This window comes from Protopterus annectens, chromosome 16.part0, assembly GCF_019279795.1.
Source record: "Protopterus annectens isolate FY-2018-M chromosome 16.part0, PAN1.0, whole genome shotgun sequence".
NCBI classification, from domain to species: Eukaryota; Metazoa; Chordata; order Ceratodontiformes; family Protopteridae; genus Protopterus; species Protopterus annectens.
Window position 1 is genome coordinate 541,747,142 of NC_056750.1, and position 25,174 is coordinate 541,772,315.

Consider the following 25,174-nt stretch of genomic DNA (forward strand, 5'->3'; position numbering starts at 1 on the left):
AGACAGCTAATATGTCCATAAAGCAACTTCACAGGTCAGTGTGGACCAGATTAACAGGTATTTCATTAACAATCATCTATGCATCACTCACTCAAAGAAGAAATTACAGTTTAGCTCCTTGTGCTGCAAGTGTAAAAGGTTGGGCGAATGAAGTTGCCGATGAGAAGCTAAGGCCTTCATTTTCAGAAAATGAGTAATAAGGAGACTCATCCTGATAAGTGCCAACCTGCTGAGGTAAATTAGGGTAACAGATTATTAGATCGCTAAGAAGCCACTTTTCAAAGAAAAGAATGTGTGTCAAAGCAAAAGGATAATTACAGGAAACAAAAGGTCAGGAAAGCGGGAGTTCAAAGCTTTTAGCATTTTTATTTCATAGATACTTGCTGATGAATGAGCAGTATCTTCTTGGACAAAACAAGCTGCAAAAGCATGTGTTTAACCCGATGCTGGCAAAAAGGCCACTATCTAAGCATGGGAATATGGAAGAAGAGTTGGGGTAAATACTGAAAACTGCACAAAGGAATCAAAATGCTTTCTCAGTCCTATTTTCTAATCAGCTGTGAACACAATACATTATTACTTCAATTTCCATCTTCATTAGGTTGCTTACTATTATGTAAATAATGTATACAATTGTCTTCTGTCTGCTTACTTTCTTTTGTTAGCAACTTGTTGCACATGCTGAACTCTTCTTTCTGTAATACATTTACTCGTGTTAACTCTTATACACAGCAGACCTGCTTGCTTACCCACTTTGACTTTGCTTAAGCAAATTTGCTTAACGTATCCTTCTTTATTTTTTTTGTAAATGTAAAGTAATTGCATCTGCTCCAGGCTGCACGTAACACATTGGTCCACTGCTGTCAGTTTTCTACTGCCTCAGTTAGCAAAATGAATGAATAAATTAATCAATCAATAAATTAATGAAAGAATGCATCTTATTTGTTATCCTACTATGTGTTTTTAGGTCACAGTGCACCACTCAAGAAGCATGTAAAATCCCTCAACCCTCTGCCTCAACCACACCTTACCTGTGGATGAAATTCTTCTTCTCCAAATACTCCATTGCTGATGAAATCTGGGTGGCCATGTAAAGCAACACAACTGCATCCACTTCCTCGCGGTTACATTCCCGCAGGTAGTCCAGCAGATTTCCATGAGTCATGAACTCAGTAATAATGTAAAAAGGAGGTTCACGTGTGCACACCCCTGGAAAAAAAGAAAATCACATTCAGCTAAGTACTAGCACTTTTCATGAACAGTTTATGTTTCCTCTAAGCAAAAAAAAGACAGTCTATGAGCTATTTCATAAAATACAAGGGGCTTCAATTTAAAAACTGAGCACTGGAGCCTAACAATCAAGAAAGTAAGAGCCACAAAGTCCATATGAATAATTAATCATCCAATCTGGCAAGCTAGGAGGAGCTGCAAGGTTGGTCAATGAAGCCAACCCCTTGCTTAGTGACCTACCACCCCAGCATCGTGATATTTTAGTAACATCAGGCTGAGCAGTAGATCCTGCAACAGCCTGCATACTGCTGGGTAAGTCAGACAGTACACTCAAAGGAACACAACTTTACAGAGACCGAAAATCACTGTAGCTGCACAGGCTAACTACATCAGCACAACTGGCTGAACTCTGAGCTCTTTCCTGTGCACTCAGTGGATAACACAGTACTGGAAGGCAGAAAAAAACATTGGTTTACAATCCTAACATGCAAGGCAACTTGTTTTGGGGCTCAGCACTTTCACATACATCAAAGATTCCCACATGCATTCGGTGAGCATAGATCTGCTTATGTTCAATGACCCACTCACCCCCAGATTCCACTTCTCCTATGCTTAGCCACAACTATCCCTTACTGTTCAGTATATGGTTTTCGGAATCAGGCCCAAAATCCACAATTGTGCTACACTCCATACAAACAAAATCTGAATCAGAATGGTTTACCATAGGTAGCTTGCAGGCAGTCTGATCTAACATTAACCAAACATGCTCAACATATTAAGACTTTAGTGGTCCTTAAAAAGCTTCAGTATAAGGAAACGATTTTACTGAAACTCTTAAGCAATGAATGGTGAATTTTCTGTATGCATATTCTCATTTATTACACATATGTTCCTGGAATCCATACACCATCAAGTTACTATTTTACGTTCACTTAATATTCGGATATGTTTACAATGGTTTTGTTAAATGCTGTTCAACTTTCCACAGTACAGGTGCATAAAGAACTTATTCCTATTTGTTAACTTGGAATGTCTGCTGAGAAAACACAGTCTCATTTTCAGAGGTGACTCAGAAATAACAAAGGATGACTAAGATTTTATCAATGTGATACAGAAAGACACTAACCTGAAGTGCAGACCTGTGCAAGACAGATGTTTCCCAAGTTGTTTTCCAGTCATAATGTAAAACAAAAAAATAATATATATAATATGATCCACAGCTAAAAATGACACTAGGCACCACCTCAGGTGATAAAGGTTTAACTAGTATCCCAGGTGTGAGGAGATAACGCCGGACGGGTAGGTATGAGCAGCTGACACAGTCTCACCTATCCAAGGGGAAGGGTGCTGATGGATTCCTGCAATAACAGCTCTACAAAGGGGAAGGACAACAACTGCAAAACATGCACCTAAGCGCTCAAGAAGAGCAAAACTGCCAAGCACTTGTCATCCATTCAAGCTGAAATTACAGCTGTGTGGAATCAAGCACTTACATGGGATCCAATGTAGCAGACACTGCACCATACCTTCCAGCCAAAAGGGGAAGTATAAAGGAGCACAGAAAAAATCTAAACCCCCTTAATGGCATCTGGGATCAGCATCTCTTAGTCTCTTACCTCTCCCTTCCAGAGTCCTACGTGAAAGAAACAAATGGGCTAGAAGTGGATATTAGCTTGATGGCTAGGGAAGAGGTGGAAACGTTAGCAAAAGTATTAAAAAGAAAGTGAAATGAGAGAAGTATGATGCTTCAAAGAGAATGGTGGTCCCTTTCAGCTGCTCCACTAGGTAAAGATAAGGTGTTTTTTTTTTCAGTACATCACAATAAACTATTCTGAGTTATTTACTTTATGTATTTTTTTTTAAGTACAAAATGTGTGTTTCAATGTGGTTTTGGTGTAAGTGTTCAAAATATGTACTATGTATAAGACATTGTCCTTGGATGTCAGTGGAGAATTAGAATAATCCTGAGGGGCACCTTGTGGATGAGAAGCTGCCATATAATAAAGAAAGCAACCATCGCTCAGTTCTTTGGTTTAAAAAAAAAAAAAAGATTTAAATGGCATAAACAAAGCAACTGTCAATCAGTTTTAAAAAACAGATCTAAACGGTGTTCTGGAAGCTGTGCAGTAACAAATGAAAGTTGTTTTAGGTTTGCTGAACTGATATGTGAAGCAATTTACGATGTTTGGCGATGACTCGAGTGAGTAAACGAATTGTATGACTGGTTATCACTGAACAGAAAGTGAGGGATATAAGGAATAAACCAGCAGAACTGAGAATTTTTTTTACACAGAGAAAAAAGCTGGTTACACTGGAAGATGTAGTACAGAAGAATAACTTGTGGCTTAATGGAACTCTGGAGGATGGAAGAGGGCTTGAGTGGAGTTTGTCAAAACAAAGACGGCACAGTGGACTGTTTTAATCAAAAATGTCAATGGCGGGATTCCAAGATGGCCGCCGACTAGTCTAGTCCTTACTCTCTGAGCTCCTCACAGCTATTTAACTTTTGGTTTTTTTTACAACTTTACATCAACCTTTTTCCTCAAATTTTTATACTAAAAGATTTTATAAATCTTTTTCTACGCATTTGGATTATTTTTTCTTCTGGAATTATTATCCTGGGATTTATTTTACCTCAGAACATTCTTGGTCTCTCTGCTGCTGGGACTCCTACTGCTCCAGTCTGTTCCTGGTTCCTGGTATCCTGCTAACTGCATTCAATTTCTGGGCATGGCTACAAAATCTGACTCCATGGAGACTCAGCCTACAAAGGCCAAATATACTTCAATGCTCTCTCCTGAAAAAGATTCAGGTTCAAAAGACTGAAATCATCTAGACAACCTACAGAAACTTTTAATGTAAGTAATAAAGATTTAAATGGCTCAAATTTCCTTTTAGAAGAACTAAAAATAGCATTAAAACCAATCCAAAGTGCAATACAAAACTTTTCAGAACAGTTTACAGACTTTAGTAAATCTTTAAAGCAAATAAACAATAGTATTGTTACTATTGAAAATAAAATCTTAGCTTTGGAGGTTAAAACAGACTTATTGGAAAGTGACTTTAAATCTAGAGATAAAACTGTTTCAGATTTACAAGCTAAAATATTGGATCTGGAAGCCAGGAGTCGAAGAAATAACATCATTATTCGTGGTTTACCTGAATCTTATGACAATAAAAACATGTTATCTGTGACTAAAAATATCTTTGAAACACTGTTAAATTGTGAAGCTTCTTCAAAATCTATAATTGTAGAGAGAGCACACAGAGCACTGCGTACAAAGCAAGATTCTTCCACACCAAGGTTAATTTATACTAAGTTACTAAACTTTCAAGACACTTTCCAGATCCTAGAAACTGCTAAAACAAAGAAACAATTCATATGGAAGTCTCACAAACTATCATTTTCCCAAGATCTTCCTACACAGATCAAATTAAATAGACAAAAACTAGCCCCCTATTGTGCTGACTTGATAAAAAGAGGGATTAGATTTTGAATGGCATATCCTAATACCTTGTCTTTCACAGCTAATGACAAAAGATTTGTATGTTCAGATCTTAAAGATGCAAAAGACATTTTTCTTAAAACATTTAAAAAGCTTCCTGACACTGTATCTTAATATTCTACTGTTAAAGAACTACAATAAAGTTTGATCTTTTTTTTTTCTTTAATCTGACAGTATTTGTGTTACATGATTTGTAATTCTGGTGTGACATAATTATATTACCTTAAGAACTTGTCATGTAATTTACACATGATGGATTTGGTGTGACAGTGTGCAGTGACAGGATATATGCTTGTTAGATTTGTGTGGATTAATAGAAGCATTTAAATTCCTGTATTTACTTTTTTCTCTTTCTCTCACATATGCTTGCTGTGTAAATAGATAATATGTTAATTTTACTACAAGCTTTGGAATTACAGCCTTCTGTGTAAGCTAAATGATTTTTGGAGGGAAAAACATTCCATCTCAACATTCTAGCAAGAAAATCTTCCCCTCAGGGTTCCAGCTGATGCTCTGCATGAACATGCGCACACTACAGTCTCTCTGAGATGGATGGTGATGTCATCATTTGTGAGGAAAGAAGGACAGTTTCAAATACACAAGTCTGCTTGTTTTCAACAAGTATTCAATAGCACTAACTTTTAATAGATCTGGCTATTATTTAAAGTGTTTTCTCTTCATAAATGAAGGTTGCTTTTAAATTTAAACAGATTCATGTCACATAATATATTCAGTGACTTTTAGTGTGTCTGCATGACTTCAAAGCAAGCTGCTACTTTCATAAAGCAGAGTGAAAATGTTTCTGGAAACAAATGAACAGGTTAGTTTTATATATTAAAATTTCTAAAGGATGTGTAAAGAAATGAACATATTTTCCTATTCAGAATATTTTTTCATACAATATTTTATATTATACTGAAGTGTTTAATTTGACAAATGTTACAAAGTATACCTGTTCATATGAAAGTTTCATGTTCTTTCTATTCTCTGCTCTCTCTCTTCTCAGAGGCTGGATGTGATATTTATGATTAGTAGTTTATGTTTAAGAAAGCCTTTACTTATTTGAAAGGTTTGAAATAACTATCTTTAATATGATTAGCTGAATCTACATGTATATATTTAAGCCCTTAGATTTACTGCATTTAGCTTGCTTGTTTCTGTTTTAATTAGATGTTCAAAATGTTTACTTTAAAAGCCTTGTCTTTTCATGCTGTTTTGTTATGTTACATCTATAGCTTAGAAGAATAGTATGGCTACATAACCTAACAGAGTCATTAGTAAAATATTCAAAAAGTAGATTTAAAATTATATGTATGCACATTGTTGTACATTCAGTCCAATATATATGATGCTGTTTAAGTTACTATTTAATAATATAATTATACTTTATTCATATATATTAACTAGTGTTAAAACCTTACAGCTTATAATATTTCATTTTGAATAGTTCCTGTACTATTATTATCTAGTTAATAGATGCATCTCCAGACTGAATTGTTTTTCACTTTGAGATATGGTTGCTTGGTAGTTGTTTTTTGCTTTATTTGAACTATAACTAAATACTCATTCTACAGGTATTAGTGCTTTTATCATACTAATGGTCATGTTGATTAATGAAATTATCACTAAAGTACTAAAGAAGGTTCAGTAGATAGTGCATGACTATTATCTTTAGTTCAGTAATGCTATGCTTATTTACTTATATTATAATGTTACCAGTTGGTTTTGTTATACTTATATATGTTATCTTACATATCTTTCAGTTTTAATTGTATTACTTCTTATGATAGAGTGTTCTAGTTAAGCAGAGTGTGATTTATTTATTATTTACTTGTTTCTCTTTCTCTTGAAATACTTGAGGAAATACATTTAATCACTATAAATTTCAATTTAAGGATAGGAGCTTTAGATTAGTATTAGAAGTAGGGATTAAGCATGTTGGACGTCTTGAAATTAGTTAATTTTGTATATATTTTTAGTAGTATTACTCGGACTTTATGTTATGTTAGGCTTCCTTTGAGTAATTTGTATTCTAACTTGAGGTTATTATTATCTATAATTACAATGTTTTTTCATGTTCTTCTGCTCTTCCTTTATCACAGGGGATTGGTGGGTAGGCACTAGGGTTAGGATAAAGGTTATTATTATACATTTCATGGTTCTTAAAAACTTTTTCTTTTTTTCAACAAATGTTATTTGATGACTTGCTTGAATACTTAAAGACTGTTTTTCTTTTATTTTTTTCTTCTTTTTAATGTTGTGTTGGATTTGCACCTTGAGTTCACTTTTATAGCATCAATAATGATTATACTTGTAGAATATGCCTGTTGACATAATTTTAGATTCTTGGAATGTTAGAGGCATTCAAGATAAAGCGAAAAAGTCACTATTATTTCATATGATCTTTAAATCACAGGCTAACATTTGTTTTATTCAAGAGACCCATATTTCAAGTATTGATTGGAATAAAGAGTTAAAAAAAATGGATCAAAAAGATTATAGCTTCAGGTGACTCATCTAACTCCAGAGGTGTAGCTATAATCATTAAACAAAAATTCATTGGGAATATTATTGAGGATAAATTTGATGATGAGGGGAGGTGGTGCTTATTTACTGCTTCTATTGCTGGTTTGGACAAACCCTTATTAATTTTAAATCTATATGGCCCATGTAATTCACAACATTTGTTCATTTTAAAAATTTACAATATTCTTGCATCCTATAAGGATCATCATATTATAGTGGGTGGTGACTGGAATGCAGTTATAAACCCTGTAATTGATCGTTCCCGCTCCACTGTCACCTATAATCTTCAATCTACTCTGGCTATAAATGATTTGATGACAGAATATAATTTAATAGTTCCCCTCCGCACTGTTAAAAATATAAACAAGAATGATATATATACTTATTATTCTAAGTGCTATCATTCGTGGTCCAGATTAGACTTCTTTCTAATTTCAGATTATATTTCAAAATATATTGTGGACTTTACTACAGAACCCAGATTCTTTTCGGATCACTCAAGAATTTCACTAAAATTGAACATAAAACCCAATATCAAAAATAAAACTATGTTTAATAAGTGGACCTTAAATAATAACTTATTGTCAAATGAAGATATTTGCAAACAAGCTTCAGAAATCCTAAATGAAATGGTGAATAGTCTTGAATCATCAGACATTCCTTATGACATACAATGGGCTGCATGTAAAGCAAGATTAAGAGGTTTATTTATTAGTAAAGCTGCTTTTTCAAAAACAATACTTTAAGAAAGAGGAATTCTTAAAATCAAGAATTTCTTCGTTGGAAAATCATCTTAGTCTGAACTATGATGCTACTTTAGAAAAACAAATTTTTGATTGTCAGAAAGATTTAATTCTGCTTCACCAAAATAACCTCTCCTTAGCTGAACAAAAGCTACTTGCTTCATATTCAGAGTGGGCCCAGGTTCCATCTAAATTGTTAGCGAGAATTATTAAAGTTAACTTCAGAAATCCAAATATTACATCTTTATCTTATAATAACAGATTATATAATACTGATGAAGATTATTCAACTTTTCACCTCTCTTTACACTGAGTTATATTCAGGTTCTTCTAATTCTGTTAAAGATAATCACTCAAAACTCTTTTAGACTCTTTGCAGTTCCCTAAACTTAATGATAATCAGCAAAACTACTTTCTACCCTATATCGGTACAAGAAATCTCGGATTCAATAGATAATCTTAAATTGGGTAAATCTCCGGGACCTGATGGTTTTACTCCAGAATTTTTCAAAACTTTCAAATTGGTAGTTCTTCCCTTTCTATTTAAAGTTTACAATCATATAAGAGTTAATGATATCTCAGATATTCATTGGAACACATCCAAAACCATTCTAATTCTAAAAATAATAAAGATAAATCTGACCCAGTAAATTATAGACCCATTTCTTTAATTAACATGGATATTAAGATTCTGTCATCTATTCTGGCTAACAGATTGGAATGGATTTTACCCTCAATTATCTCGTCAGATCAATCAGGTTTTATGTCTCAGAGACATGCTTGGGATAATACTCTATCTTTAGAGACTATACTTCATCTCATTAAGAAAAATCCAAACCCTATATATGCTTTGATTATAGATGCATCAAATGCCTTTGACAGAGTATGTTGGAACTTTCTATTTCAAACTATGTTATGTTTTAATATTCCCTTATTCTTTATAAATTTTTTAAAAGTTTTATACAAGAATATGTTTACTAGACTATACATTAATGGTCAATTTTCTGCTCCGATAAAGATCACTAAAGGAACAAGACAGGGTTGTCCATTGTCCCCTTTTCTTTTCAACATTTACTTAGAACCTTTGCTATTGTTTATTACTCAAAATACTTTTCATAACATCCCTAGAATTCTTAATACTAATATTCATTTCTCTGCTTTTATGGATGATTTAGTAATCTACTTTCAAACTCCATTATCTGATTACAGAAAGATAATGAATTCTATTGATTATTTTTCTTTGGTTTCCAACTATCTTTTAAATTCTACAAAACTCATATTTTTCCCTTAAATCATTTAGCACACAAATCTTTTTGTTTCCAGACGATCATTTTCAGTTTACTTATAATATAAAATATTTAGGAATCAATTTAGAACACAATAATAAATCTTCCTTTCAAAATAATATTAATAAATTATGGAACTCTATATTGTCTGATATGGACAGATGGAAGCATCTAAACCTTTCATTTCTTTCAAGGGTGGCCATTATTAAAATGAATATTCTGCCTAAATTTCTTTACCAATTCTCATCATCTGATCAGATAATTTCAAAAATTTTTTGAGTCTGTAAATAAAGCTTTGGCAAAATTCATATGGTTCCCTAAATCTGTTAGAATTTCCTATTCTAGATTGGCATTTTCAAGGACAAGGGAGGTTTGGGTTTACCTAATCTTTATCTCTATTATTTGATTGTCTCATCCAATAAACTTCTTACTATCTCTAAATTCAATAACACTTCTTATCCAAATCACTCTTTATGGATAAAATTATGGTATAATTATGTCATTTCTAATAATTTAAATCCTGAAGCTATTCCCTTTATCTCTCTGGATAGTTTATTTATTAAAAATATATCTACAGTATTTAAACAAAGGATTAGAGATTTCCAAACCTTACTCAAAATGTGTAAACTAGAAAAGATCTCGCACCATGTTCAGCCAATTCATCTAAACCCAAATATATTATTGGACAATAAACTTTTGAACTTAACAAACTATCCTTTAATTAAAAATCTAAAAGTAGGAGATGTTTTGAAATATCTTGACTTGCCTTTATCTGACTGGCGTAAGTTATTGAAAGTAAACTGGAATTACTCACCAATTCTTACACAACTAAGAGCAATAATTAAAAACAAATTTGTATCTCTGGTCCCCATAGACTCACAATTGAAAAACCTTAACACGATTATTAAAATACTTTCATCATCTGATAAAATGCTCTCAAACTCATATAAATTAATTAATTCTTTAATGATGGACCACAACTGTCTTTTATCTAATGTTTGGTTGAATTATAATTCCCAATTGTCAGAATCTCAGAAAGTCCTGGCTATTAGACACACTAAGGAATTTATCCCTTTTAATGAATTAGCATACACACAATTAATGATTAATAATGATGCCTACTTTACCCCAATCAAATTAAACAAATTTAACCCAAATAAGTCCCCTTCGTGTTCATGCTGTTCTCATCCCCAAGCAGACCTCCTTCATATTCTATGGTATTGTCATTTTTCTCACAGATTGTGGACATCTTTGAAAGTCAGACTGCAAAAAATGGGATATCAAAAATCCACGTTGACGTGGGAATTTGCTATTCTGCATATTCCATTGATTCATCGTTCAAAAGTTGATATTCATGTTATCATTTTTATTTGCTCATTACTAAAACTTTATATAATACAAAATTGGATTGATCGTTCTAAATTAAAATGGGTTACTTTCCAGAAAATGGCATTTAAATTTATTGATGCTCAAAGATACTTAGGTGGAAGTCCAAAAAAAAAGCTATCAGAAAGGTTGTGTTAGAAAAGGTTCTAAACATATTAAATAGTTAATGTTAAATATATATTTTTTTTTCTCTCAGGTTGCCTAACTTGTATATAGTGTACATATGGTGTATGTTTTATTTCTAAATAACTTATCAAAATCTCATGAAGGTTGTTATCACTAGATGAATTGTTATATGTTCATTTATGCCTTCTTGTTATGTATAATCTTTTAATTGTCTTGCTATTCATATAATTAATAAAAAAATTTTTGAGAAAAAAAAAATGTCAGTGGCTATTGGAAGGAGAGATTACCATCTTCAGAGTAAGACAAGGGTATATGGTCAAACAAGAGTGATTTCAGTCCAATTTGTCACTTGGTATGAAAACGAACAAGCTGTCTCAGCTATATCAGCCTAGAAAGTGAATAATCCTCTTTCCTCATCTCCCAGGCTTAGTCTAGTAAACACCTATGAACCTATAATATTGAAACAGAGACCAGCGTTGGTGGAACATGAGTGAACATAAGTGACTACCAAGCAATGAAAGGCTCTGTTCTTACATACCACTAACAAATCTAAACTGCATAAGTTGCCATTCTCAGGTACTGAATTTATTTTATTTTTTTGTGTGTTTAACCTGGATTGCCACCATGCCTCTCAACTGTCCAGATTTTCGCAGAATGTCCAGATTTTTTCCTCGTTTTTGGTCTGCTCCTCATAAATTTTTATTTTTAAGGCAAATGACTGGCAAATCTTCGAGGATGGAAGCCAGAAAATGACAGGCATTTGAATTTCAGACTTCATAGACTTTAGAAAATCCATGTTAATGGAAACCTGTTATTCTATCAACTTTTTTTAAGTTTATAAGAACAATATCTAAAAACAGTCTGTATGTTTGGTTCTTTGTCCCCCCATTATTAATGGCTTTGTCCAGATTTTTGCTCTAAGAGGCTGAGAGGTATGACTGCCACTCTTTACCTCGGCTCAGTCTGCTATGGATGGCTTACAAGGACTACTGCCTACTATCAGCTACATGAGTGAGAAGCTGGAGGCCTCAGATCCTGGGGAAGATGAGGACTGCTGTGAAACTGTTGAGCTAGGACAGGACTGGAAGTGAGAATCAGAACAAGAAGGTGAAGCAGTTGTAACCTGCTCTGTGGTAGGTACAAAATGGGAATAAGACTTCATATGGCCATTATAGAGGATTTTGGATACTGCTGCTATTGCTGTGATGACAGCTCACTGCTAACTAATAAATATGCCATTATTCTTATGAATTAGAGTAATAATGTTTCTTTGAGTCTACTGTACATTACATGGGACTTTTTGTAATGTGTTTCTGAAATATAACAAGCTTCAGGTAATGTTTTTGTAACTCCTTGATTAGAAGTCAGTTTACTGGATGCTTTATTTAAATTTTATATTACATGGAAATTTTGCTTATGTCTGATTTTACATTAACGTATATGGCCAAAAAAATGTTTTACAGTAGCATTAACAAGAGTCAATTTTTAAGATGTTCCATATTCTAAAAAACTTTAAACAGTTAAATCACAATGTTGTATTACATGCAGTTATCAGAACATTTTAGATGCATAAGATGTAGAGTGGCATAAATTTGCATATACTGTGTTAATGCTTTTGTGCATTCTTGTGGCATACATTTTGAGTGGCTAGGTTTAAGAGGGGGCTAAACTAAATTGTGTGTGTAGTTTCAGTCACTGGAGTAATGTGTCAATCTAAAATGCATCAAGTATCAAATTAGTATTATGCTGAAGAACTTGGACAGCCATGTTCTTGTTCTTTATTCTTGAGCCTGCGTACTTTGTTGGATTTATGGGTTTGTAGCAGTTTGGCAATAGGAAGTACTTAGTAATACCACTCTTCAAAGACACACTAAGGACAACATAGGAGCAATTAAAAATCTGTCATATGTCCTCCCTGTATCTGTGTGGGTTTCGTCTGACCTCTCAAAAACAGTACATCCTTCCTGAATCAGAGGGGGCTTTATTCAGCTGCTGTTTCTTCTCGCATCCTAAAGATAAGCAATATGTGAACTGGCATTCTACAAATTGCCAATAGGTGTGCACACAGTCTGTAAGTGTGTGTGTTTTGCAACGGAATGATACCCTGTCCAGAATGGCTTTTCAATGCCTTGCACCCATTAGTTGCTGAGGATGTATTCCAGCATTCACAAGGATAAAGTAGGCTATTGGAAAATGGATGGATGCATAGATTCTTAATGAAGAGGTGACTTATTTTTGATCTCTTAGGAATAAAGGAAAATATTATGTTATATAATCTATGATAATGCTGGTATAACATTCACTAAAAGTCATGATTTTTGGGAATGTGCATACTTTTAAAATTGTATGAAAAATGTATAAGGCAAACTATGAACCTAATGTTTAATCTAGTGTTCTACTGCTAAAGACTGCCAGTTTTTTTCATAATTTCTATTAAATTAGTATTGCAATTAAGCTGCAAACCTGTTAATGCTACAGGCAATGCATGTGGCAATTGTATGACATTTTGTTTGTATAATTAACTTTGTATTTAACTTTCCAGAGCAATTCCAAGAAAATAAAGTATACTTATTTACTGACATCTTCCAAAGAAAATCTCTGAATTTCTCCCAGAGTATTTCTTATTGTTCAGCTTTCCTCTTCTGAATGGTGGGAAGGCTGTGCAGTCCAACTTGCCTTATCATACAGACAGGAATTTCCACAGAAAGAGAGTAATTGTTACTCAGTCACCCAGGTACTGCAAGTGATTCCATGGGTCCACCTGAAATCATCTGGAATTTGTACCTTTGAAACATCAGGGCCTGTACCTTGAGAAGTTAATGTGAAGGTTGTTGAAGGAGTCCCATGGGGTGTGCAGTTTTAAGAGCTCCCTAAAAATATGCTTTTATGATTCTGATTGCAATGGTTAAGTAATTGTAAATATGAGTTCTTTGACTTTTATATAGAAGGTTTTATTTTTGTGTTATACTTTAAAGAGTTTGTTTCAACAAATCCCCACTACTATAAAAACAATTCTTTACATCTGCCAGTATCCTCTTAGACCTTGTATACCGACTTTATAAAATGTTTCTACACTTGTATCATCCCATGTATCTGATTTATAAAATGTTTCTGCATTTGTATCATATCACAATTCTGCTTTACAAAACATTTCTTTGTTCATATCATTCCACATATCTGCTTTATAAAATGTGTCTCTGTTCATATCATCCCATATATTTGTATTGTAAAACACATTTGTTCATAACATTCTACACATCTGCTTTATGAAATGTTTCTCTGCTCATATCACCTCATATAGCTGCATTACAAAACATCTCTCTGCTCACATCATTTCACATATCTGTTACAAAACACATACCTTCTTACCCATCTGCTTTACAAAATGTCTGTACCATCTCATACATCTGCATTATAAAATGTCTCTCTGTTCATATAAATGGCTTAGCCATCCTACAGAAAGGTTTGCTCCAACAAATAACTGGTACCAAAATCATGCACTGAAACTAAATGCCAAAAAATGCATTAATGTATCCTTTAGGAAGCCAACTACCTCAGGGAATTACCACATTGACAATTCACCTCTAAGAGTAAACCTGGTTGTTCAGGATATAAGAACTTGTGGACAGTGACCTAACTTTTGACAAGCATATGTCCATTGTCTTAAGAAAGTCCTTCTATATTGCAAAGCCTATAAACAAACAGATTGGATCTAGATCTAGAGATGTCACTGCCCCCTTTACTTGGCTCCCTATTGAAATGTCAGCATTCGAAATGCTATGTGCCAACAAGCTGGAAAAAGAGAGACAGAAAACACAAGATAAGACTGAATCTCGCTTCTCTCCTTTAAACTTCATTATGTAAGGGGGGCAGGCCCCTCTCACACCCTCTGAACTTATATACCAACTCTGAGATCACTGTACCTTGGAATAAAGGGAACATTCTGAGAAAAGGCATCTCGGACTTGGTAAATATAAGTTTGTTCTTTCGGCCATTCAGTCTACACACTTCAGGACTTACTCTAGCAGGTCCCGATATTTCAAAAGGTTAACTCTTTACTCAGCCCTCATTAAGCCAGTTACTGACTATAATGCCCCCTTTGGCATGTATCTATCCAGACAAATGCAACAAGTGGAACACCTCAGAGATACCTTACTAAAAAGATATAAGGCCAAAACAACATGTCCTACATGGACCAACTCAAAGCTGCTACTATACTTGTGTCATACAAACTGCTAAGATGTGACCTGTTTCTGAAACGCAAGGCATCCTCTAAACAATACTGATGGATGTACTGCACATCAGCAAATGAAATGGCATCAGAAATACTCTGTGTAGGGATCTAAACCTCTTCTGATACATCAACAGAATGGTTTGGAGGGATAGGTATATCTTGCAGAGGATAGTGCTGCTCTGGAACATACTCTCCATCCACATAAAACAAAGCTCTTCTCTGACCATATTCCAGCACAACTTAGATCTATGGATGGGAAACAGAACATTTATCCCAGAACAACCCCCTGTACTACTAATGAACAGAGGTAGCTCCTAAATGCTTTATCCCATGCACAGAGCCCGGCAAATTATCTATGGAATTATTCCAGTTATATATTACCCTTAATGATGATCGCTATCAACCATGGGAGGGGTAAGACCAATCTCCAACCAAATGGGATAGGTTAATTCAAGCATTACAAAGAGAAACTGGCTAGGCTTAAAATGGCCTGCAAATTAATCTAGCTTACTACTATGTACTTATATCTGCATTAAAAAGCATGTCTCTCTCTCTCTTCATATCATCCCACACATTTGCATTATAAAATGTCCCTCTGTTCACATCAACATTACAAAAATCTCCTAGTTTACAGGTTTTGTTTTCTCAAAGTCATTCTCTTCACCAATGCTTGCCTCTTAATTTATCCTGAGTAAAGTACTTAGAATATCTTCTCATACAATTTTTCATACAAATTCTTTGTCTGTTTTCCTCATTCATATTTCTGATTTAAGTCTTCAGAGTCCAAGCCAACATGATTTGTTATCTTTCCATCTTCATAGGTAAGTACTAGGCTATCTGCCCGAGGGCATTTATAAGCCTAGCCAGAGTGTGTCGGCCTTCGCTGCCCCATTGATTAATTAACTGATCTTCTGTCAAGCCGAGCCAATGAAGTGATCCCAGGGGTGTATTTTCTGTTACCCATCCACTCGTCAAGGTTTCTCTTGAAGAGTGTTAGTGAAGGGCTCTGCCTGATGCAATTTGGAATTTTGTTCCAAAGCATGGGGAGTCTCTGTGACAGGAATCTATCCCTCCAGCATGTTCTATTTATTGTTGTGGCAAGGTTTAGCTCACTAGAGCGTGTGGCTCGCAGTGACTTGGATTTCTTTAGGTGGAGCATGTCCATCAATTCTGAGTTGGACATGGCTTTGTAAGTCAGGCAGAGATAGCCTCTGAGCAAGCGATATACCACTGAGTACAGCCAGAGTTTTTTCAGTCGGGCTGCATAGGACATATGTTTGAGGCCAGTAATCCTCTTCGTGAGGTACTTTTGTGGTCATTCCAGCTGTTGGAAGTGTCTTGTGAGGTACATCCCAAATGGGGCACTGTACTCTATGATGGGTCTAATGAGTGACGAGTAGAGGGGCACTATAACCTCTTTATTTCTAGATGCGAACCCTTTAGTAATTAGATGGGCCACATAGAAGGATTTCCTAACTACTTTGGCAATATGATTGTCAAAGGAGAGATTACTATCTACCTGGGTCCCCAGATCTCTTATTACCTCTTCTGTATTTAGGGGGCTGCCACCTATGTGGTAATTCATGGGTGTTTTGTTTTTCCCAAACGGGATGACTATGCATTTTTTTGGCATTTAGCTTGAGGTCATGACTTTGACACCAGGTGTCCATCTCAGTAAGGCCCTTTTGGAGGATGTCCGTATCAGCCGGAGGGTCAGTTATGGCTCCCAGTTTGCAGTCATCGGCAAACTTGGTTAGCCATAGTCCTCCTGTGTTTGCCTGTACTTCTGAGAAGTATATGCCAAACAGTAGGGGTCCCAGGACCGAGCCTTGCAGGACACCACTTGTGACTGGTTTAGAGTCGGACCTGGAGCCCGGTATTCTTATCGTGTGAGTTCTGTCTGTAAGCCAGTTGGCAACTCATCTCTTGACGTAAGGGTTTATTGTTCAGGCTGGTGAGTTTTTCTGGAATACCCAAGTGGGGAATGGTGTCGAAAGCCTTGGCAAGGTCAAGGTAGGCTGTGTGAACTACCTTTCCCTAGTCTATGGATTTGGTGACTGTCTCGAAGACGTCAACCAGGTTTAGTAGGCATGATATGCCCTTAACAAGCCGAACTGGGTTGGGTCAAGTGTTGGGAGGTTCCCAATGTCTTTGTTAATGAGTTCCATGATGATGCGCTCCGTAGCCTTGCAGACCAGGCTAGTCAGGCTTATGGGGCGATAGTTACCAGGGTCAGTTGTGGCCCCTCCTTTGTGGAGAGGAAGAACCGTTGCTGTGCACCATTCTATGGGCACGTAGCCTGTGGAGAGGCTGAGGTTGAACAAAGTTGTCTAGATGGGGGGGTCTGTTCATTCTGTAGTTCGTGCAAGACGCAGCCTGGGACACCATCTGGTCCCATTGATGCTGTGTTGTTGGCTTTTGAAAGGGCTGTTTTCACCTGTGTGTCTGATTTTTGGGACACTACACTTTTCCGGTATTGTTGTGGGCCTTTTTGGAAGTGATAGTTGGGTGAAGTTTGCACTGAATCTATCTGCCAGGATGTTGGCAATATCAGTAGGTTCAGTATATTTTGTGCTATTTTGAACTAATTCAGTGCATATCTGCGAGTTACCACTTAGATTCTTAACATAGCTAAAGAAGGCTTTGTGGTTATCTTTTGAATCCTTGGCTATTTTTCTTTCAAAGTTAGCCTTGGATGATTTCATGAGGGACCTTAGTTTCGTACTGATACTGATCAGGGATGTCTTTCCTTCTTGGGATTTGCTTTTTTTCTGAACTAGTTTCCTCCTTCTATTGTATAGCCTGTTTATTGCAGGGGTCCACCACACTAGTTTCCTTCTCTTCGAGGAGTGAGTCTTGGTTTTGCTAGGGATGGCACGATCCATGCATCCTTGTAGGTGCTCATAGAGTGCATTTGTAAAGGTCTTTGCATCTTGGGCAGCGTTATCCTTTAGCGTGGGAGCTGTGAAACTTACCACCTCTGTCTTAAGTAAGGTGAAGTTTGCTTTAGAAAAGTTTTTTACTGTGGTTTCCTTAGTTGGGGGTGGTGGTGGGGTGTGGACATCCAGAGTGATTATTTTATGATCTGATCTAACCAGTGATGGGTTGACCTCCGGTGTGGAACACCTGTCGCCCATGTTGGTGATGACCAGGTCCAATATGTTTTCAACTCTAGTAGGGGAGTATACCAGCTGATCCAGGGCCTTTGAGTTGATGAATTCCAGGAAGCACTGGGCCTGAGAGTTTGTACTCAAGTAGTTTTCCCAGTGAATGGTTGGGTAATTGAAATCGCCCAATATCAGGGTATTTGGTAGAACCTTCATGTCTTCCAGTGTCTCCAGAAAGGTGGAGTGGTGGTCCTGGGATATGGAGGGTGATCTGTAGCAGGTCACAATTTGCATTGCAGATTTGCCCAATGTTAGTTGCACATGGATGATCTCAGAGGTATCATGCTGCGCCACTAACCTGGAGGTATAGGTATCCTTGATGAATATGGATACACCCCCTTCTTTTGTATTTTGGTCAGTGTTCTGTGGCTGAAACGTGTGGTATGAGTTGTAGCCCAGTAGTGCTGGGGTGCTCTCTGGAGCCTTCAACCAGGTTTCAGTTACTGCATAGATGTCGACGTTCTTCATACTGAGAAGTGCTTTGAGCGAGTGCATTTTGAGATTTAAACTCCTGGCATTGAGTAGCATAACCATCAGTTTTTTTGTTAATTGTGCTGTTTACAGAGGTGGGTTTGACTTTTGAGCCTTGCCTGAAAAAGGCACTATGGGGGCAGCAAGAGCCTTGGCCAGAATTCGAAAGCCTAGGTGTGACAGGTGCAAGCAGTCTCTTGCGAAGCAACGCGGCTTGTCAAGCATGTCATTCCCAGGCTGACAGACACTGGATCCCCTTTGAATGACACCAGAAGCTTAGCCAATTTTTGAAATTGATCATTTTTTCTTTATACTGAGCTATCATTCTTGGTAAGGGCAGGATGCTACTCAGGGTCAGGGTCATACCAGCCTGGGCTACATGATCAGGGAGCTCCTCCATGTCTCTTTTCATGTAGTCCAGGGAGGTACGTCTCAGGTCATTCACACCAACATGAACAATGACAAGAGTCATATTTGTACTTGTTCTGGAGTGACCTGAGTGATTTTGTTATGTGACGGATTCTGGATCCCGACAGGCAGCTAACAGTAACCTTCTGCTTGTCCAGCCTAGTGAGTGGGACGTCAGTGTGCCTGACTATAGAGTCACCTATTACTAGTGTGTTAGGTATGTTATTTTGCCTTAAGGGCTGTGATTGTGTGGCACACTGATTTTGTGTTTTATGTGTCTGCTTTGTGACGGGAGGTGCAGGTTGTTTGGGTGTCTGCTTTGGAGGTCTCTGATGCTTTTGCAGGTTTTTATTTAGAGCCTCCGAGTATGATTTTGTGTATTTATGTGTATTTTTTGCCAGTGCTGTTTTAGTAGGTCTGTGTGCAGCTGGAGGTGTGGTGCAAGTGTTAACCTTCTCCGCTTGACTGTCTGTTCCGGTCTTGGGTGGAAACAGCTTAGCTTCCAGTTTGGCTGTATAATTGCATCTCTCGCATATGTTAGTGGTTTGTGGTAAGAGGACAGGGTTGTCTGTGTACATGAGGCAGTTGTAACACTGCCTCAGGATACCCAGATTCACCAGCTGGACTGGAGAGTGCACCTGAAGTTGCCCTTTGGTCATGCCTGAATAGAAGGGTGAGGGGTGAATAAAGAGCCTTGCCCTGCTGGGCAATCAGTGTCAGGGTATATTAGTGCTTGCTATTAGGTCTGAGCAAGTGCTGGGCTGTAAGATGCTTTTTGAGTGCTTAGGTTGAGAGTTAGACTAGTTTCAAGGGAAAAACTGAAGAGGAGACTTAGTGGAGCTGGGAATAATTTAACTGTAGCTAACTGGCACTGCCCGGTGCGCAAAACCGTGCAAACGTTGTTTTTACAGTAGAGTAATGAAAGAGAGAGAAATTAGCCCAAAATGGCCAATAAACTACTAACTTCTGGGCTGGAACCACTCCTCCAGGGACAGATAGGCTGCTCAAAGCTCCCCTCTCTCACAGGTGAACAGAGAAACTTCCTTCTATCCAAGTAATGTATGGGCAACTCAGAAACTAGTATCACAACCCTGAATTCAGCACTAGCCTGAGAACTGGACTATACTAGCTTAGAAAGGTGGGAAACAAGGAATTTTTTTGTTTTTTTTTTAAAGATAAGGCAAAAACAGTAAAAAATACACTTAAAACAGCTTTAAACGACTACAAATGATCAGAAAAGGCTATCACACTTTAGTGTGTAGCTTACAACAGTTAAATTATTTAAACAAAAAACAACTTTTTAAAAGTGCAGGCAGTCAAATAAGTACAATATGAGAAAAAAACAAGTTTTTAAATCACAATAAACGCAGGAAAATCTGCGTTTAGGCAGAAAACAGTTAAGTACAGCAAGAAAGTACAGAAAACTGATACTTAATCACTCCAAAGTCTCTTCTAAGCTAGAAGGCTTGTATCAGTTTAAGGCTTTCTAGTGCTACCCAGTAGGTTAGTTACAGAAAAGATGGGAAACAAGCGCAGATGTGGTCTTTTAAACCAGAAAATTGAAAGAGATGGACAAACCGTCCAAATGGTCAATAAACTATAATTTCTGGGCCAAGAACCACTCCTCTCGTGGTAGACAGGCTACCTAGTGCATACCACTCCCACTGATAAGCTTGAAGGCCTTCCTCCAACACAGAAAGGCTTGCAGGGCTCAGAAGCTTACCAACAGTCCTGGATACAGAAACTCTGTATCTGGACTAGACTAGTTACAGGAAAGGTGGCAAACAAATGTAAGTGCAGCTTTTAAACCAGAACGTTGAAAGAGATGGAAAAAAACTGCCCAAACGGCCAATAGCTACAATTTCTGGGCCAGGAACCACTCCTCTTGTGGTAGATAGGCTACTTTGTAAGCTTCTGAGCCCCCAAGCCTTTCTGTGTTGGAGGGACGCCTTCTAGCTTATCAATGCTTACCACTCCCACTGATAAGCTGGAAGGCTTCCCTCCAACACAGAAAGGCTTGGGGGCTCAGAAGCTTACAAAGAGTCCTGGATACAGCAAATCTGTACCTGGACTAGACTAGTAACAGGAAAGGCAGGAACCAAGCGCAAAGACAGGCTTTTAAATCAGAGCTTTAGAAGTATTCTTTTAAATCAGATCTTTAGATGTATTCTTTAGCCAAACTTCCTTTTTCAGTCTAGTATTTAATAAACACATTTCACAGACATCAACCAGTCCTTACCATCTTTCCTTGTACAGTAACTATGCCACCAAATAACCGGATATCTTTCCTCCAGCTCTTCTTTAGTTTGGTTGATGTCAAATACCACTTACACAGACAAGGCAAACATCAAAGAGATCCCAAGGTACATATTTACAAAACAGAGACCTATACACTTACTTCACAGACTTAAGTTTTATAGTCTAGGTCTCCCTCTCTTCCCACCTCATTGCACCCACAGCCCATTAAATTAATAGTGCCTTCACAGATCTTGCTTACTCAACTGCCCTTAAACAACTGATAGCAATGTATGATCACAAAGGATCTATGAAAAAAGCCTGTGGTACATTCTTCCTGATATATTCATCCTTGCAATACTCATAAAAGGAGCATGCAACTACCAGAAATGTAGAGAACGTCACAGTCTCCTGCTGCTGTTGGCCCCAAATTGCAACAGGGGTTGTGGGGGCACTGAAGGAGCAGGGAAGACTGCACACTCCCTCCATGCCAAGACTGCCCTCTTCTCAATCAGCTCCCAAAAAATAACAAATTAAACTGTTCTATTTCTAGATTACATGAGAAACAGAAGAACTTGTTTCCTTCCTTTTGTTATTCTGGTCTGTGGGCTGATTTCAAGTGATCGTTTTCAGACATGATATGGACAGAAACTACCAGACACTACAGCACTGCAACTAAAGACAGCCCAGACCGTCATCGTCATAAAAGACAGGTACAGAAAAATGAAAACAGTATTGGAAAAAAAAGTTCTGCATATACAGAATGAGGTCATGTATGCAAACACATGAGAACCTTAAGGATCGAGTTATGTAAGACATGAAATATCCTGTACTACAGATTTAGGGAATAAATTTCATGACGACTGGCAAATTTTTACTTAACTGGTTAACAAACAAACAGATTAATAAATAAATAGTACTGCTGTCTGACAGTAAATGTACATCACCTGAAGTGGTTAATGTGCTGGAAACCTTTTACTTTATTTGAAAGTAACTATCATGTCTGATGAAAAAAAAAAGCAGGGTGAGCTAACAAATGTTTAGCTTTGTTAAAGACTACAATCCAGGGAGCCAAAGGACAAGTACATAAATGGAAAGAAACAGTCCTGACAGAACTCGGGCCATGATCTGAAGCAGTCTGCCAGAGTACAGGCACTAGGATATGAGACATCTAGAACATGTCATTACGGAAAATGGGAACTTGTATATTTGGACACACACCAAGTTATCAAAGCCCAGTTGTACAATGCCATTGTTATGAATCATGTTCCCTCCCTCCTCCCCAAGGAATTCAGACATCATCTTCCAAGGTACAACATAATTTGTTATATTAAGCAAAAGGCAGAGGGGCTTCTACCTCTAAGCAGAAGCCTCCCCCCCATGCCAAAAAAGTGCTTAATATCTTTTTTTTATTATTCTACAAATGTTCACAGGCTTCTTGTGGACAGGCAAGCTTTAAATAAGTGGACCATGAATGGGCAAACTATCTATGGAATATAAAAAATGTGTGAGAGCAAATAAAGGATAAAAGGTTTTTAAACAACATTTCAATTAATTCCCATGAGTCTTAAAAAGTAAGTTAAACTTTTCAAGGTTTACTGTGAGAAGTCAAAGAGGTATGTTGAGCAACTCTGTTCTGTAAAGTCTGGAAGGTAGCTGTAGCTATAGAGACCTGTATGAACACTAGTTGTCTACATTCATTCTAAGGCAGCCCCAGCACTGATAAGACTCTTCCAAAAGCAGTGACAGACGTCGCATCACTTGGCCTAGTAGTAATCTGATCAGGCACAGTGTGATGATTAACAAAAGGGGCAAAAAGTCTGCCAGTGCATTTCACATGAAACAAAATTTCTAAAAATAGTTATTTAAAATATTAATATTCCACACTTCCTTCCAGACACTCATTGAAAGCAGCTATGCTGCTGTTCCCCTTACAAAAATAACACTGATGTCACTGCTTCTTAGAGGAAATTGACATGTTTTGACCGGCCATATTCAAACAGCCTTTTCATCCTTATGAAGGGAACTTCCTCTGCTCCCAAACTACTTTTCGCATTTTTCCCTAGTGAGTACACGTGACTAACCCTGCTTAACTGGATCTCTCACCCCTTTCCAGCTTCCTCGTGGCAAGAAATACAAGCGTTCATCTCACCTGCAGGGGACCTATTAGTTTCATTAATGTTCCTGCTGTACTAGCTGCTGTTCGCATTTTTCCCCAGTGAGTACACTTGACTAACCCTGCTTAACTGGATCTCTCACGCCTTTGCAGCTTCTTTGTGGCAAGAAATACAAGCGTTCATCTCGCCTGCAGGGAAGCTACTAGTTTCATTAATCTTCCTGCTGTACGAGCTGCTGTTCGTATTTTTCCCCAGTGAGTACACTCGACTAACCCTGCTTAACTGGATCTCTCACCCCTTTGCAGCTTCCTTGTGGCAAGAAATACAAGCGTTCATCTCACCTGCAGGGGACCTATTCGTTTCATTAATCTTCCTGCTGTACTAGGCAAGTTTCTATAGTGAAACACTTTAGTGCTTATTTGTCAAGTGGCATGCTCACACACTCAATCAAATAGTACTGGACTCCCTTGAACTTTATCTCTCCATTCGTCTCTCTTTTTAGCAACTGCTAATATCAAGAGATGCAAAACTATACAGACCTAATAAAGCAGCATGTGTTAGGTTGCTATTAGATGCTTACTTCTTACCTCTAGGAATTGCTACTCAACTGCTCCACTGTCTTGGGGCACACTAACTGATTGTTTCTACTGTGGTCTGGCAAGCTGCCTCAAGGTTTCCAGGGATCATTTCTGTTCACTCGACCTGTCTTTCCCCTTTCCTTTACAGCTTGTATCCCATTGCTAGTGTACTCTAACCCAGCAGTTTAATGCTAAAGACACAGGTCATTTTTATACCATTATCTGCCTAAGCCTCTACTATAACTGTGACGCGTGTGAGTTGTATTAGCCCTACTGATTGGTTCCAACTGATATGTACAACAAATAGTTTCTGCCCGCTCCCAGCACACCTACTCTTATTCTAGCCAAACGTCCCTCCCATTACAGTCACAAACAACCACACCTGCAACACCAACTCTAACCACACCTCCAGCCTACCATTAACCTCCCACCTTGAGTACCATGATCCTACACACACCACCTATACTCTTTACATGCACCCTTCTTGCAAACATTACATCTTACCAAATTACCTTTATACCCCCACCAAACAACTTCCACTGCACTAGTCACCACCACTCATGTCACACCATCACACTACTCATACACCTCTCACAACAAATACACCCCCAATGCACAACCCACTTAAGCTATCACCTCCACCACACAAAGAAGAAGAATACCTAATGCCTTACAAACTATCCCTCAACCTAATTTATCTATCACCCACTTCACCCAAACAAAAAGCTACCCCAAACCTTAAACTAATTCTCTCATTACTAAAACTAACATCCTCAACCATAACAATACTTGCCCTCAGCGGGAACATCCACCCAAACCCTGGACCCCACAACTCCTCCACTGATAGTCAGCCTAACAACCTCACCCACCCTCAAATTACATCCAATAGGAAACAAACTGACCTCCTGATCTTAAGACTAAATATTAGAAGTATAACCAATAAAATCCATGAACTCCACACTACCATACACTTATACTCCCCTGATATTATCATTCTAATAGAAACTTGGCACAAACCTCACATTACCAGTGAGCAAATTCTCCCTTCAGGCTACAATATACTAAGACAAGTTCAGTTGCACAAAAAAGGGGGTGGTGTAGCTGTAATGTATAAACAGAATCTTAATATTCACATCCTAAACTTAAGGGCCCCCCTAACTC

At 37.4% G+C, this 25,174-nt stretch overlaps 1 protein-coding gene across 1 annotated transcript in view; it reads right to left on the reverse strand.

The window, feature by feature from the left end:
- The window catches only part of ABL1 (ABL proto-oncogene 1, non-receptor tyrosine kinase), a 788,845-nt gene that overhangs the window by 96,333 nt on the left and 667,338 nt on the right, over positions 1-25,174 (reverse strand). The window contains exon 6 of the mRNA XM_044057942.1: positions 1,032-1,209. Within this exon, the coding sequence (XP_043913877.1) occupies positions 1,032-1,209 (178 nt within the window). The remainder of the gene's footprint in view (positions 1-1,031; positions 1,210-25,174) is intronic.